Raw genomic sequence first — 17,713 nt, forward strand, 5'->3', positions numbered from 1 at the left:
CTACACATAAATTGACATAGGATTACAGCTATAGACACACCCAGTCCATACGCACATCCACATCGATGTCATTCCAATGTGCTGTTGTTATCGCACTGTTTTGACAAAAGTGCCATTCTGATGTGGTGATTGGAAGCTGGCTGAGAGGTCTGAGTTATTTATTGTGCAGCTTGCCGAGATAAATAAGGCAAGTAAGCAGAGTCGTAAAACAACTCTGCATGCATGCCTTTCTCCGCTCCTCTCATCAACCCCTCTAACCCTCCTTCTTGGCATATGTCACGGTCGTTAGCAGCCGTAACAAACACACACTACCTCCCGGTCTGCCTTGCTTGGCTTTCATGTAGGGAAACCAAGGAGCTGATTATGTACTAATTTATGCAGGAATATCTAATTGTGCTTACTATTAAAACAGAAATTACTCACCTGAGATACCCATACTAAGACCAAGCTTTCATGAATATTTATTTAGTAAATTAGATGTAAATAGGAGGCATATTATCATTGTAACTTGTAAACAGAGATGAAGTTCTACTTGCATTTAGATGACAAGTACAAAAGGGAGGCTTGAAAAATTACTTATGCCTCTTACAGCTTTTCTCTGTTTTCAGTAGCTCTCTGTCTTTGCCCCCCCCTGTACAGTCACTGGGCCTTGGCATGCCAGGCAACACCACATCCTTGTTGCACTGGGTTTATCTGTGCACTGCTAACCATGAGGCACCTGCCTAGCCAGTTCTGACATGTCCATGGCCGAGCTGTCACAACCACTAGGGTGTCTCCAAGGCGTGCTTATCATCTCTTGGGCTTCTTTATGTTAACATTTTTTTGATTTCTTTTCTCACACCGCCCTTTGTCTTTAGGTTGTTGGACCACCAGGAACCGGAAAGACAGATGTTGCCGTTCAGATCATCTCAAACCTCTATCACAATTTTCCTGAGCAGAGGACGCTCATAGTCACACATTCAAACCAGGTTAACCCACCACACACACATCACATCTCAGATCTCTGAAAAGTTTCCCCAACACCCTGCTTAAAAAACAGTGAAGCTGTCTGGAGAATTTAGAGTTTGCACTCAGAACTGCCCATTAATCAGGCTGTAGTCGTAGTATGCAAATCATGGAGGAAAATTTTAAATCTAAGCCTTGTGCCTCAGTCAGTCTCTCTCTCGCCCCCCCCCATTTAATTTGGAAGCCTGCCAAAAGCAACCTTGGCCACAAGAAAAATAGCTAGATATAATGATGGAAAGCTTTAATAGTTGAGTTGCATTTATATTCCTTTTACAGGAATGGACACTTGCTTCATAGCACACTAAATAAAAGTTAAGTACTTTTGATAGATGAAAAGCATACACACATCTGATCATGTTTACTTGTCACGGTTCATTCTACACCAGGCTCTGAACCAGCTGTTTGAAAAGATCATGGCTCTAGACATTGACGAACGCCACCTCCTGCGTCTGGGCCACGGAGAAGAGGAGCTGGAGACTGAGAAGGACTTCAGCAGGTGAGGACAGCAAGGGGCAGGTGGAGAGAGAACACACACAGACATTGATGCTCCTAAACAAACATGAATGCATATGTGAAATGAAGACAACTTGAATTCACACAAGTATGTGGAGAAGTGCATATTTGCTGCTGTTTGATCAAAGCAGACAACACACACACATACACAAAAGCAGCCCAGCTGTCCGCATACATACTTAGTATGAGCCAACACAGTGACAGGGCTACTCGATACTCCCATATGCCAGGCCATGGACCAGGTTTATCTTCATTAGGCATCGTTGGCCTCTCAGGCCGTTCTTCCAGTGAAAGGGATCTCTCCCTGCAGCCCTGCACTCAGAGGCAATTCCTGTCTGATTAACCCTTTCATCATTGCTCTGCACCGCAAGAACTGACCTTCTGTATATTTTTTTTATAATAATTATTGTTGATGCCTTGATGAAAACAGGTACATTAAACAAATAAATATTAGCAAAAATATGATCCACAATATTTAATGTAATGTACAAATAATGTAAATGTTAAAATGTTTGTGACCTTTGATATAAGTTGAACAGGGAATTTGGTTTTGTAATGTTGTCATTTTCCAAACTCAGGGATACATTGGGACTTTTCAATGAATAATTAATTGACAACATGACTGAATAATTAAATGAATAAATACACAAAATAAATTAATAATTAAATGAATAAATACACAAAATAACTAATTACATGAATAAATACATTTAATTTCAGGTTTTTAATACTGTTAGAATGTTTATTTAGTTCAGGTCAGGAAGGAGCCCTCATAAATCTGTGACATTACCTAATAAAACCAACATAAACTGTTGACACTAGTTGTTTTAGAATTTTCTTTGTGTAGCACTGGTGGCAGGACACTGAACAAATGGCCTCAGATAAGAACCACTAGAGTCCTGTTAAGGAAGCCCCAGTAGTTTCCAGCTCTCTCACCCACGTCTTTGTGTAAACTGTGCTGTGTGTGTCTGTGTGAGATGCCTTGAAGGATAGTGACTCAGACCTTACTACTGAGACATGGTGAGACGGGAAAAGAGCACACTTTCAGCACTCATGACAGACTTGAGAAAGGGAGATTATCTCAAGATACCCCAAACATTTACAGTTCCACATGACTGCTGCTATATTTAACACTATTATTAGAAGAATCAGCCAGACTTTCTTTTTTTTACTAGCAAAGCTTTTGAGCCAGCTCCTGAATATAAATAGCTCAGTATTATTGAATATTAATTACGTTTTTATGCTGTTACTATTTAAAGTTTCCTTATAGCCTACATTTTTAATTACCACCTTATCCATCTGTGGCACTGAGCAAATTGCACCCTATAGCTCTTAGCAACACTTCCAGAGGAGGAAGGGAGGGGTGATGCATTATGCTCATTTGCTATACTGTGTATGACTACTGCACAGTGTATGACTGTAGTATGAATATCAGTGTATGGGAACTGGGGTCTGAACATGGAAGCACTCTGTTACATTCTTAAATTATACAGCATCACAGACATAAAAGAAAGCGTTAGCTAGCAGCATTTAATATGTTCCCGCCTGCCTCATAACAACATGCAGACTCCACACTCCTTCCACCCCACTGACACCAGCGAGAGGAGAGAGCCAGAGAGTTTTAATTAACACTGTATATGAGATGACAAAGTGGAAGCCAGTGCTCCTCCGAATGCCTAACAAAGGGAAAGCTACAGCACCATGAATTAACAATGCCTCCCTGCATTTTATGATGAATTTTCTGCTGTTTTAATGAGATTTTGAGAGTGCAAGTTGGCTGCGGTATAGGAGACATCTTCTAAAATGTCTTGGTTGTATGTTTAGTTTTGGACAGTCTATATTTGTACCCTATGTTCTAGATAAACTTGGGGTCAAGGAAATCTCACATTCGCTCTTGGTGGAAATTAAATGCGGCGTCCTCATTAATGTTCAAGCACAGTTAGTGCTGTTGTCTGCAAGGTTTATATTTACTGGAAAAAAAAAAAATAACAATCCTCTAGATAATGCTGCTGTTCACACCTGTGTATCTATTCTGCGTTTTTTTGTCTCAGTAACAGAATGCTTTACATGTCTGCCATCCTGGGAAGCAAGGTCACTCCCTATTTTTATTAAATTTTATTCAGGCCAAACAGGCACAGCACTGTGATTGTCTTTGAGTCATCTGCTGACTGAGGATCTTTGCAGAGGGTCTAAAAATAGAATTCACCTCTAGTGTTACCCGGTGACCCCTCCCACTTCCTGTCTTTATGTATGTGCTGCTTGTCTCTTTGTTGCTTTTAAGCAGTATTGTTTAGCCACACAATAGGATGCATGGTAGGAATTAAACAAACCTTGTGTACAGTCAAGGACAGCCATTGCTCTCTTTAAACTTCTGTACTCCCTTGGGTCATATTTACAATATATTTTAAATATTTTACCTACTGTACTTAACTGATGACCAGGCTTTTGGTCACCTGCTTGCTCTCCACAAAGGGCACAAACACAATAGCGGTAATTACAACCACAATTCCACACAATAAACTCAACAATCACAGAACCATCGTCAGATCAAGATTAACTCTGTTCTATTAATCCATTCATTCTCATCTATGCCACAGTCGGATTAAAATCAGAAACTGAATCCACAATAGGAAGAAACGTTATGTCACCTGTTTGTTATATGCCATTTGTCTGAGGTCTCTCTCTGGGTTACCACACCAGCATGTAGGGTGCCGAACCCGGGTCGTGACACCAGTTGTTTTGCAGTGAAGTTGATGCTGGAGCACAGGAACATACAAGACTCAATCTGATCACTCACATAAGTTATAATATAATAATAATATAAATATATAATAATAAATTAAGAGTAACAGCATTAACTAAGTCAGTGTCTTTTTGAATGAATGAGACCATGATCTGTATCTGTGTTAACAAACATGAAACACCCAGAAGTTGGTAAAATCGTTTCCCTCAAATCAGCATATCTTATCATATATCATTGTGTCATTACTTGACAGTTGCTTGAGATGATTTTATCTGTATCCCTGTACAAAAAGGTAAACCGTTTGGATTGTTGACTAACTGTGCACTGCTGTCTGTCTCCAGATATGGCAGGGTAAACTATGTCCTAGCCAGAAGACTGGAGCTCCTCAGAGAGGTGGGAAGGTTACAGGAGAGCTTGGATGTCCCAGGAGATGTTTCATATACCTGTGAGACTGCTGGACACTTCTACCTCTACCAGGTAATCTACAATCTGCAGAGGGAAAAGTCACAAACTGTAATTGTCAATATAATTGACGTATGTGGTATATATTGTATATACTATATAAAGTATTGGTTCACATTGTGCATAATATTTCATCAAGCTAAAACTAAGTGCAATGTCCAAAAACAACTCATAATTGCATACAGGTTTAACAAAACATATCTTTCAAAAGTCAGACACTTCTCTCTGTCCTACTATTAAGCCTCTAAACTTCCTTGAAATTTGTGTTTGGATAGTAATATTGATTTACAGAGAGAGGGCGAGAGAGAGAGAGAGAGAAGGGTATCAGGAGATATTTTGCAGAATTAATTAGAATGGATTTCTATACTGTCTGTCCTGTTCCTCAGACATATTCATGCCAATCAAATCCAGACAGTATTAAAGTTTCTATTCCCCAGACTCGCTGCAATTTTTGCCTACACTGCAAATACCTAGAAACAGTCTCAACTCTTGCTGTTTATTCCTGTCACCTAATTATCACTGTCCTCTCAGGCTGCAAGAGAAATGCCACTGCAGACAATTACTTGCACTCCCATGCTTCATTAGAAGGATTCTAAAATAGATATTATTGACATTTGTAACATGGAGAAGTGCAGGATGTAGCTGTCATCTTGGGTGTTGAGAGGAGCTCAAGTTAATATCCAGCCTTTTCCTCTTCTGGGGGGAAAAAAAAGAGTCAAGTATCGCATCATAACAGCAATGTGAGACCTATAAAAACAGTGTAGAGATCCCAGCGACATAGTTTTAGTGGTAATCATAGCTCAAACTACATCCTATAGCAGATAGTTATTTTGTGACTTAAAATCTTAGCAATTACTTGGATTCCATGGCCGTTACCTGAGCTATAGTGTAAGAGTTCACGTCTGGTCATAGTCATGCTGCCTTTTTTGCACGTTGCCTAGTCTGTCAGTTGTCTCTCTCACACACACCATATTACACACCTCATTAATCTGGTGTTGCATAGAGATTGGTTTCTTAACCCATACTTCTTTTTAGCTGAGTTCTTGTGTTTATTTTAGGTCTGAAAACTTGCCAACAGTGTAGTTCTGTGACATTTGAAGATGTAACTGTCAAGTTGTTAGCATGGTGAATCTGTGACCATGAGCAGACTAGTCTGTAAGTCATCAATGATAACAAAGCACATGTAGACATGTGTTAATGGTGGTCTTAATAGTCCATAAAAACAGAGACTTAACACATAATTAAGCTGAGTCCTCTGGCAGACTTACTAATGTTATCCATAAAGTTGTTTTTCACAGGGGTAAAGTATTTATAGAACTAGGCTACCCTGCTGTTTGGTTGAAGCTGGTTTATTAGACGCTCAGCAGGGGTAGCTTTATACAAGTGAGGCTATCTGTTGTCATTTGTTAATTTGTGTGTAATGTATTTTTTTATTTTTTGCTATGGTCAAATAATTATAGAGAAAAAACAGCATGCACCATTTAGGCTGGGCAGAGCCATGCAGAATACCCACTGTGCATACAGCATTTTGACAGACCTCAGACAGGCATCAGTGACAAAGAACCCAAATTCATACAAGCCACGATGATGTGTGGGATTCTATAGCATTCTCTAAACACAGACTATCATAACTGGCGCTCAGCCTCTTAACATGTAGAGGTTACTGAATGTCTGCTCTCTTCCCCCCCCCAAACTACAGGTGATATCTCGATGGGAAGAGTACATGAGTAAAGTCAGGCCTAAACAAGGCAAGAAAGTGGAGGTGCAAGCTGTGGCTGCACACTTTCCCTTCCACAAGTACTTCTCCAATGCCCCGCAGCCTGTTTTCAAGGGACGGTCATATGAAGAGGACATGGACATCGCAGAGGGCTGCTACCGCCACATCAAGAAAATATTTACCCAGTTGGAGGTAAGACTGTCTCTCTCTCTCTCTCTCTCGCTCTCGCTCTCTCTCTCACACACACTCACACACACACACACACACACACACACACTCCTACTTATCTGAGGTAAATGTATACAGCTCTTTCTTTCTTTTACTCAAACACACAGACTATGGCAGCTGTATTCGATCGTACTTACAGACCAGCTGTGTGTCCCGGTGTTGCACAATCTCCCATACACAAGTAACTGTGCTTTCCGGGCCACCACAGTGACAGGTTGTTGTAGATTAACAGTGATTGGTCAGACACTGTCTTTGTGGATATGTCTGCTCATAAGCATATCTTCTGCCACTTTTGCATCTCTACGTTTTTGTCATTACCTGTCTCTTTGCTTCAGTTGATATAGTGAATCATTATATAAGATACTTAACAGTACTTGTAGATATGATTTCTAACCCTTTTTGAAAAGATAAGTGGTACAACAAAGTTATGAAGGCTTAGTACTTATCTTTTATCTACTCTGTCACTTTTTTCACACTCTTTCGCACTCACAAACACATGGCTGAATGTATCACTCCTCCTCAGCCCATCGAGTATCTCTGTAGGGATAACAATAACATTTCAGATTTATGGGAACACCAAGAAGGTCTCAGAAAAGCAATAAAGAAGTTATTGGCTGGAGGTAATATCCCAACATGTGTGGTGACCTTGATTTATCTGGCTGGCCTCTGTATCACTGCATCACGGCACCTCTCCCTCCTCCCTCAGCCTCACCCATGCTGCAGTGAAATCTGTACACCCATTAAGAGGTATTGCTGCCTGTGGTGCAGGGTAGACAAAGCAACATTCTGCTGAATTTGCTTATCTGTCTGCCTTTTCAAATGTAAAAGCAGTTTGGAATAAGCTGTCATAGGAATAACCCAAGAATTTATTGCTAGACAGACAGATATACAATGTGCCTCTTGGGTTCCTCCTGTATAGACATCTCCTGTTTCCTCCTCTGCAGTCCCACCACATCTTTGCCTCTGTTTACTTTTTTTTGCTCTCTTCCCTCTCTTCTCAGTATCCATGAATCCTTACCATCTTGATTTCACCCTTCAACTGCTCTGGAGCCATGGGGGTTAAGAATAGATCTCATCAATATTGCATGTTTTGATCGGTTTAATATTAATGCTAAAATAGTAACACATCAAATATTTATACCCCAGCGCTGTCCAAGCCTACTTCTACCGTCGCCTACTTCTTCCGTCCTCCTCCCTCTCTCCCTTCCCTACCCCTACACAGCTAGTGTGGCAACCTGAAAATAGCATGCCTGTTTACCCATATTCCCCCTCTGCGTTTCACTGCCCCACAGTGTGGTTTTTATAGTGCCATGATATCGGCACTCTCAAGTGAACTGATTCTTTTTTTACAAACTGCCCCCTAAATTTTCCATTCGAGTCTAAGTCATGTAAGAAAATCTGTGCTAAAGGGTTCTTCAAGCTGCAGTTATTGAACAGCAAACTACACCCAGTATAGTCTCCTCAGAGAGTGGCTGGCTGGCTGGCTGGCTTCTGTATCAGTGCATCATGGGAAAAGAGTAGATTGTGTTTCCTAATGAGAATAGAAAGCCGAGGGATTATGCTGATAATGTTTAATTAAAAGGTGGGAAGGTTGCTAATCATCTTTATTTCTTTATCTTTTGTGACTGTCCTGTATTTTGGAGTTATGGGGCATCTCCAGGGAATCTCTATCAACGGCGATCAGAAGATTCATTTATTTTACTCCACAGGAAAGTTATTCCGTGTTTGACACATAGATTTACTTTGGCGGGCCACCGGTATATTAATGGCCAGGAACTCGTTTTAGTATTTTGCAGAGAAACTGAGAGAGAGAGACATTATCTGGTGGATATTGTACTCACACAGAGCAGGTAAATCAACAGTTTCATTTTCGATAGGCGATGCCATTAACGGACCTCTTGATTAATGCGCGGCTCATCTGCTGTTGTGAAAACATTTCAAATGTGAGTTGCGTTTCTTGGGCAACTTTATAAAACTTACTGCTGACAAACAAAGTATTGGAGACACATACAGCCTGTATATGGAGACAATGGCAGAGAGAGGCAGGGTGGGTCAAGCCAGCGTGTGTGAGACAGAGGTGTGATGTGTGCGTGCTAAATAAAAATAAGGCTTTAATTAGACCCAGTGATCGTATACGCTGATACTGCTTCTAGTGATTGATGATTGGTGATTGGCCTTAAAAACACTGATCGGAGCACCCTTACTATTAAAGCGTTAACCGTTAAAGAGTTAAGATTAAGAGTTTTTCGAACATTACATTGCATTTGTCAAATGTGGGTAGACAGGAAGATGCATTGGTTGTTTATCTAATTATTGAACTGTGCCTTTTTCCCTTTTTAGAGGTTTGATTATTTCACCCTAGATAATAATCTTATCCATCATCTTTGACAGTATTCATCCATCATTCTGTCAGTATTCCATTTAAATTTCCCCTCACAACCCCACTGTATAAAACATGAAAGCAAAACTTAACTCACAAATAGATACGTTTATATATAAGTTCTTTCCAGAGCTCATTTCTTGGTTTCTTTTTGCTATTTGTGTTCCCAATCATATCTCTTTATAAAACATTTCTCCTGACCCTCACATTCTCTCTTGTCTACCCCTGAAGGAGTTTAGGGCGTTTGAGCTGCTGAGGAGTGGACTGGACCGCTCCAAGTATCTGCTAGTGAAGGAAGCCAAAATCATTGCCATGACCTGTACACATGCTGCACTCAAACGTCATGACCTGGTGGAGCTGGGATTTAAGGTACACTCTTCTCAGTTGAAAACAACCTGGATGAGTTGGTATTCACGCATTCATGCATTTACCTTAAGTACTTAATTTACATTGCTTATTCTCTTTATTAGTATGACAACATCCTGATGGAAGAAGCTGCTCAGATTTTGGAGATCGAGACCTTCATCCCCCTCCTGTTACAGGTAACCCTGCCCTGTCTAAGTCTTAGCTCATGATACTCAAGCGTATGACTTGATATTATAATATATGATAATAATAATAATATTTTAGCTATAAATCTCAACTATTGAAAACCAGTCATGCCTTGCCTGAAAACTCACTGCCAAACCCAAGCACTGTCATGAGTTCTAACACTTAGTCTAGTTTAATCCTTAACTCAGGCTTTCTCTCTGTTAAGGTTTGACTGATGGGCTCCAAACACAGTAATGGTGCTTGTCTTTGGTAGTTGTGCCTAATTGTCCGAGATAGTGCTAATGTCTGTTTACAGATGAGATCATTAAGCACATCAGCCCATCTAACAACCTCGCCGAAGCTCCTCTCTTTATCTCTTTTCTCTAGTGAGTCACAGTCAGAGCCCTCTGCCAGGTATACGTCACAGCGAAACTGTTTATTCCTCCTCTCTTCCATTCCCTTTCATTATCCAGCCATTCAGCCCTTATCAGTGATTTCAGTCATTAAATCAGATCTTGACTTGCAATGGTTGATATATCAGATTTGTCTGGGGTCAAGCTCCAAATAAACCACATCTAATCAGCAAAATCTGTCAGTGTGACAAAGACATGAGTAAAAAACTGTACTGGACTACTGCAACTCAAATTTTATTCTCTGCTGAAGATCTGATTTCATGTATACAATATAATATTGTCAAGTTATTAAAGAAAAACAAAATTGAATATAGTACGACATGGAGTAGTTATAGTGCACTGACATTACACATGTGGCCATAGGTTAGACATTACAGGTTAGATTGTAATTGATACATCCACTGTACGTTTCCTTGGCCAAGGTTTTTCAAAGGGAAACCTAATTAACTACCTGACCTAACACATCCAACATGGAAAATATAATATTTTACTGAGTTTAGTACAGACCCCTGTATTTCTTTAAGTGTTCTCTGTAACAGGTGTTCTTACACTTATTTTGTCTTCCCCTCTCTACAGAACCCAGAGGATGGCTACAGCAGGCTGAAGCGTTGGATCATGATTGGAGACCACCACCAGTTGCCCCCTGTTATCAAGAACATGGCCTTCCAGAAGTACTCCAACATGGAGCAGTCTCTCTTTACCCGATTTGTGCGCCTGGGAGTGCCCACCATAGACCTTGATGCACAGGGCCGTGCGCGTGCAAGGTGGGTCACACTGACAGAATAAACAGCTAGAGTCAGTTTTGAGCAGCTTAAATTCACAAACGATGCAGTGTCTTAGTGATTGGTGCTGTCTCCTCACAGAAATGACATACGGTGTGATGTTATGTGTTATATGTTTCTATCTTCCTGTCCCACAGCCTGTGTAACCTGTACAACTGGCGCTACAAACACTTGGGGAACCTGCCTCATGTCCAGCAGCTGCCTGAGTTCCAGGTGCCCAACCCTGGCCTGACCTTTGACTTCCAGCTAATTAACGTGGAGGACTTCAATGGAGTGGGAGAATCTGAGCCCAACCCTTACTTCTACCAGGTCAGTAGTAGTACACACCACAGTACACATATATAGGTGTGCACACAGCAGTTGTTATTTGTACTGAGAAGGTAGAACATAACAAAACTTACTCTCTGTGTGTTTGTCTACCAGTTAAATACTCAATTTCTACTTTAGAAATCCACAACAAAAATGAAACTGACTAATACTGAAGTAGCACAAAAATCAACTAAAATGAGTAATTTCCAGAAAATAAAAACGGTTAATAAATTGTGAAAACTAACTAAACCAAACTAGAATTATAAATACCCCTGCTGCACAGCATTAATCCACACAGGCCCATATACTATATACCCATTACTTCAACTTAGAGAACTGTGAACACCCAGTATATAACACAGTATATATATGTATTCAGTATATCTGTAGCACAGGTACATACACAATGTTGGGACAGCAAAAATAGTTAGTGTTACACAGTGCAGGGCTGTTTTCAAGCACAATTTATACACTCGTTTACACAGATACACAGTCATACACACTTAGTTCCATCAGAGCAGAGAACCATATTCCTCCCTTGCCTCCATTTTCTCTGGAATGGTTGTTGTACAGCACTTCATTCATTTTTAAATTTTAATGGTTTAGCTACCAGTCCATATGATATATTCATAACCCTGCTTAGTCTGCAGCTAAGACTGGCTGCCCAGCACAGACCAGTGGCTTTGTCCTTCACACCAGGAGCCAGATTGTGTTTCATCATGACATTGCTGAGACACTCAAGACTGTGTGTGGGCAGGGGATGGGGTTTATAGGGGTGTGTAAAAAGGGGAGGAAAAAAAACAGGAGCACAAATGTTGCCATCAAATATAACCGCAAACCATCCAGTATGAAAGTAACACTTTAAGTTCTGAAATGATTGGGAAATGTAACATGAAACCAGCTACTTTAACTTGATTATTTAGTGGTTCTGAAAAAACTGATTTGTTTATAAGCAGCCTGGCCAATGAACATATCTCAGGGCTTTATGAATCTTAGTGTAGTGGTCAGCAGTGCATGCTCATGTCCCTGAAGCTTCTTATTGTTCTTAAATCCAGACCATGTGCACTTCTCGAGACACCATGTCACATGAAGCTCAACTGCATTTGCCTGTTGCCATTTTCAGGCTTCTCAGGGGAATTGCCAGTATCACTCACTATGCCTGACGTGCACACACACACTCATCGCACACACTCTCACACACTTGCATGCACTTTCCTAGGAACCAGAAGGGATAAATTGGACACTAGAGAAGCAATTGTATCCAGTGTATGCTGAATGCCTGTCACAGCTGAACAAACACTGCCACAACTCTGCTTTGCACTCTTGCACTGAACACCCATCGTACACACAAATACATATGCATGCACTCAAACACTCCACAATCCAAAGGTCTGTTCCTGCTTATTTGCCTCATTTGTTAAAGCACTTTCCACATTGAGTCTCAGCCCGTTGGTAGTACTTCCCAAGTTGTCAAATGGCTCATAAAGGGTAAGATGCTTATCTAAATCCACATCTTCTGTTGCTAGAAAATGGCTTTTCTCAGCCACTAGGCTTGTTAGTGAATGCTCTTCTGCTTCACAAGCTGCTTTTTAAATTACACAAGAGCAAAAAACATTGTGGGCCATACTCGCAGGTAATCTAGATTTATACCTCTTATTACCTCTAATGTGTTTGTAGCTAGACCACGATGTGCAAGCCTCTCTCACCTTCTATCTCATCTGTTTCTGTCCCTCTTTCCATACCCTCCGGACCTCATATATCCTTGGGCCATTGCCTCAAACCCTTTTCTGCAACCTAACATTTATGTTAAATATGCATGGGTTGGGTTGAAAAGCCGATCCTTTGCTGCATGTGATCCCCTCTCATTCTCCCCACACTGTCCTGTCTTTCTTTGGCTACATTTATCTAATAAAGGCAATAAATGTGTTAAAAAAAAAAAAAAAAAAGGCCCAGCCTAACATTTTCTGCCAAACTTGAATTTCTATCAGTAAAAACACAATGTGGTCATTAAAGTTATGAATTTGTGCCATTTGGAGACAGGTAATAAGGAAAGAAGAACAAAGGCTGTCACTGTTTTTGATGTGTTGACTCCAGTGCAGCTGGATCAGGAACTGTTGATAAAGCTGCATAAATTATTATCAAAGATGTGGGGCTGCAGTCCAGGATTAATTAAAACTGGATGAATAATGCATACTGTTGGCTTTTTTCTTTCCGTTTTTTCTTTTTTTGGTCACATTTGAAGGGCAGAATAAAGCCTTGGAGCCAGGATGCACATGTACATGCTGAGGAATTTGTTAATTGTAAAGTGGGTGAATGATGAATGCAACATTGGCCTTTACATTTAGTCACATTTGGAGGACACGCTTGTGATGAAGTCCTTGGGGCCTAAAAATTTTGAATTGGAAATGAGAGATCAATAGCAAATGGGTGTGTTTAGATGTTTAAGACTGTTGTTTTTTCTGTGTATGCTTCTATTAATATGTATTTGGGCTTGCATATTGCACTTGGCCATATTGCAATTTGGATAATATTTCGATTTGTGCGGCCCAAATATATATATTTTTCAAGTTCATTAAGGTGGAAACCACTAGCAACTATTCTCCCAAAATCTTGCCTTTCCTACTTAAAATGTAAAAGTCATGATATTGGTAATACTATAACATTCTGCCATCAGACTGAGTAGTGCAACTTTTGTCACACTTCCAAAAACACAATCAGCTATTCCCCATTTAGTGAATATCAAAGCCACAGTGGAAATATGCCATCCACCCTCCTTGCTTCTGTGTAGGGAATCCTAGATTGGGACATTTTGTCCCTGCCTAGCTAGTGGTGGTGTTGAGCTCTGTCTAAGGCAATTAATTCCAACCCAAATCAGATGGCTACTCATATGTGAATTAGTGTGCTTTTATCTGGCTGAAAAGTTAAACACTTGACAGGCGAGGAAGGACTAGAGCAAGATGTTAAAAGTGAAAGAGAATGAGAACAGCAAGGTGTCAAACACAGCAGACGGCCCTGGGAGTGCTGATAGGAAGAGAGATGTGTGTATTTGGGTTATTCAGCTTAGCTTAGGGCTTTGATTCACTACAAAATTACTACATTGATATAGAATAGGTGTTTAGAGGTCACTTAAACAAACATTAGTTTTCTTCCGTCTCTCATTACTTGTATACAATATTGTTCAGTTAAAATCTAATAATAATAATCTTACCCCTCCTTTTCTCTCTCTTCCTGTGAAGAACCTGGGAGAGGCGGAATATGCAGTGGCTTTGTACATGTACATGCGTCTGTTGGGCTACCCCGCTGACCGCATCAGCATCCTCACCACGTACAATGGACAGAAACATTTGATCAGAGATGTCATCAACCAGCGTTGTGCCGGCAACCCCTTCTTTAGTCAGCCTAACAAGGTAAGGACACACATTCACCAGTTGACACTGACCACAGTGAACAGTGCACATAGTTCCATCCAATCATTGTATTATTGTTTTTATTAAGTCAAAGTATTATAAATGTGTTTATTTTATTATTATTATAAATAAAAGGCAATTATGTCCTTATGAAATGTTAGACTGGAAAAAACATCTGCTAGCTGAAATGTGCTGATATAGGCTAAAGGGCTAAAAATCATCATTCATTTAATTCTTTCTTTGCAAGGAAATTGTCTTAAATACACCTGAAAAGTTACTTAAAAACATTTTGTTTTAAGACCTCTGAACCACAGTGTTTGTTTATCCATTTAAAAAAGGCAAACAAAATGGCAATTTGGTAATGGCCAAATTATTAAGTGTTTATATTTACATATTTCACATAGCATAACACTGAAATACACCCAATTCAACATTCAGCAAAAAGCTATGCACACTTCTAATATCACTTGAGGGTGAAACATTTCTTCTTTCCCAGTCTGGAATGGCTCCAGTCCCAACAGACATGTTTTCATCTCCTATATATGTGTAGGACGTTTAAGTAGGAACATACATAACATGCACATGAACACAGTTTCTTCACACCTTCAGATGTCGGCTGCAGTCAATGCACCAACCTCTTAACGTCTGTTGCGCTGAGAGAGGAAATTCACAGCTCTGAATTCTCACAAGGCGTTTGCTTGTCTCCCATTAGCACAAACACACTCAGTCTCTCTCCCTGTGCAATTTAAGTAGGTTTGTACATTTTAACTACTAAGTTTTCCCAACTGTCCATATCCTAGCAGTGTGACATACACTATCTGCTTAATTGAGTAGATCTCTGTGATTCTTGCTGAGGGGGAAATTAATGAGCAGCTCATGGAGGTTCTTTTCGCTTTTCACTGGCTAAGCAAGAGTTGTTTTGTTTTTTTTCTTTCACCCTGGCCTTCATTGTCCTGCTCCATCAAATCATGAGACCATTAGGACTGCTGCAGGTCATGAGACCCAAATAAAGCAGGACATTCTGTGCCCTCTGTTAACATACCAGCCCACTGCATACCTCTGTAAATCAAACTCATTGAGGTGTGTGTAAGAGCGTGCATGTGTTCGAGGAAAGGATTCAAGTCTGCATACATTGAGAGTGGGTGTAAACTTAGTGCTATGTTCATCCCTGAAGGAGACTGTTTGATTGTCTTCCTCCAGCCCACGGTATTCCCCCCCGACTCCTCTTGTCTCCCTTCTTTCTTTCCTTCCTTTCTACCGTGTTAAGTCAGCAGCCCGTTGGCACAGTTTCCCATCCGTTTTCTGTTTGTACTGCTAAATGCTTTTACCCGCAAGCCTCAGGTTATGCTTTCCTCTTCCTTCATTCTTTTACTATACCCACATTCTCTCACCTTTCTTTGGTCTCTGTTCTTTAGGCCTTTCACACACTTTAGAGTGTCACACACTATTTAGGCATGCCAGAGAAAGTTACAAGATTGGAGTGGAGTGTCATAGTGGCAGAAGGTCAGCATGCCTCCAATTATGTTGCAAAGTTTCTCTGTTGTTTATGTGGTGTGTGTGTGTGTGTGTGTGTGTGTCAGGCAGGGTGGTTTGCTCAATTGGCCAATGTTTTTTTTGCATTTTATGTCAATACAGCAGAACAGAGTGAACATAAACAATACATACTCAATGTGTATCGGCTAGTCATGGATTTCTTCATATGGTTATCTTCTCCAGGCAGAGCGATGCTGAGCATGCCCACAGTACAGGGACACACTGCTCTGCTCAGGAGTCAGGACTAAGACTTTATGTTTTGGGTGCAGAAAGTGCATCTTCAGTTTTTAGCTCTAAAGTCATGCGATGTCTTCCTCAACTCATTTTACAGAGTTTACTGATGGACACTCACTGCTACCTACTGCTAATGGACTGGGAGGTCGAGGCACCAGTGCTTCAAAGCTCCTGTACTAGAGATATAATGTTAAACACCAACACTGCCCCAGTGTTCTGAGTTTCCAGTCTTGGCAGTTACCTAATAGGACGGCTAAGTTAGCTGCACTGCTAAGAAGCTAACAGCAAGTAGTTAAGGCTATATTTCCATCAGGAAACTTAGTAAATCACTGAAAGTTGAAGCAGACCAGCTGGGTAACATCAGAGGGAAGACCAGGCAATATTTTCTCCATAAAATATGACCTAGTTTCACCGAAACCAGTGGATAGTTATAATAGTTGTGTGCTCTTGTACAGTAATCAGTGAGGCCCATTCCCTAGCAACACTCCAGCAGCGTCTGTCATTTTTCCAACCTAATTCTTTTCTCATTTGTGGTCTGACAAACAGTAATTTCTTCACATTCTGTGCCCCATATCACTATTGTCCATGCTACGTTACTAATGCTGTCATGCCGTCGAGAGCACACCGGTAAAAGGACAGAGCGCTCAGTCTAAGCACTCGTTACAGCCACACAGCAGGCTTCCACAATGTCGGATAAATTGAGGGGCTGCATTTATGGCCAGTATAAAATAAATAAAGATTTTTTTTGAATGAGTGAATCATGCAAAGCTAGTTCAGTGGAGTCTCAGACTAAGTTAGGTTAGGTTAGGAAATTAGGTCCACACTTAATCCACGTTAATAACTGGTCACAAATACATACATAGATTTTTTGAGTTTTTAATAAAAGGCTAAATTATTTCCTCAAACAGCAATACACTAGCAAATGCAAAGAAATATTTATTAAGAAAAATGTACAATATTACCAGCTTTAACGCATTGAGGTACAAACACAAATTGCAGCTTGTTGCTATTTATTTATTGTTTAACGAGGTAACAGGAAGCAAATCTGTCTTTGTGTTAATGTTGCATCCTTACCACCTGCAGGGTTGGAGTGTTTAATAATCTGTTGTTGTGTCTCTATTTTGTGCTGTGCAAGGCTACCTTGTTGCTTTGTCGTCAAATACATATCGTGTTCTGACAGCTAGCCAGAAATTGTGCTTGGTCATGTTAAATGTCCTGCAATGTGAAGCTATAAAACTTCATTCATTGTGCTCATGGCCTTAGTCAGTATGCATGTCCAGTAATAAAGTGACTGGGGTGACAGGCTGTTAGATTTGCTGAGAAGAAAGATAGCCAGAGAGAGAGATGAAAAAGAAAGAGGGGCTCTAGTGGGAAAATGCTGAGCAGCAGAAAGGTCACAGCACTGAACATTGGGTCCACAGTGTGTCTGACAATATGTCACAATGGCTAAAACCAA

General features: G+C 40.5%; 1 protein-coding gene across 3 annotated transcripts in view; it reads left to right on the top strand.

Annotated features, from left to right (window-relative positions):
- Positions 1-17,713, top strand: part of aqr (aquarius intron-binding spliceosomal factor) — a 51,629-nt gene that overhangs the window by 21,279 nt on the left and 12,637 nt on the right. For all 3 annotated transcript variants that reach the window (XM_051387190.1, XM_051387179.1, XM_051387169.1), the window contains exons 24-32: positions 858-968; positions 1,392-1,501; positions 4,603-4,738; positions 6,423-6,632; positions 9,280-9,417; positions 9,519-9,590; positions 10,569-10,756; positions 10,912-11,083; positions 14,320-14,490. In XM_051387190.1, the coding sequence (XP_051243150.1) occupies positions 858-968; positions 1,392-1,501; positions 4,603-4,738; positions 6,423-6,632; positions 9,280-9,417; positions 9,519-9,590; positions 10,569-10,756; positions 10,912-11,083; positions 14,320-14,490 (1,308 nt within the window). The remainder of the gene's footprint in view (positions 1-857; positions 969-1,391; positions 1,502-4,602; positions 4,739-6,422; positions 6,633-9,279; positions 9,418-9,518; positions 9,591-10,568; positions 10,757-10,911; positions 11,084-14,319; positions 14,491-17,713) is intronic.

The sequence above is a fragment of the Dicentrarchus labrax genome, unplaced genomic scaffold (assembly GCF_905237075.1).
Source record: "Dicentrarchus labrax unplaced genomic scaffold, dlabrax2021, whole genome shotgun sequence".
Taxonomy (NCBI): Eukaryota; Metazoa; Chordata; class Actinopteri; family Moronidae; genus Dicentrarchus; species Dicentrarchus labrax.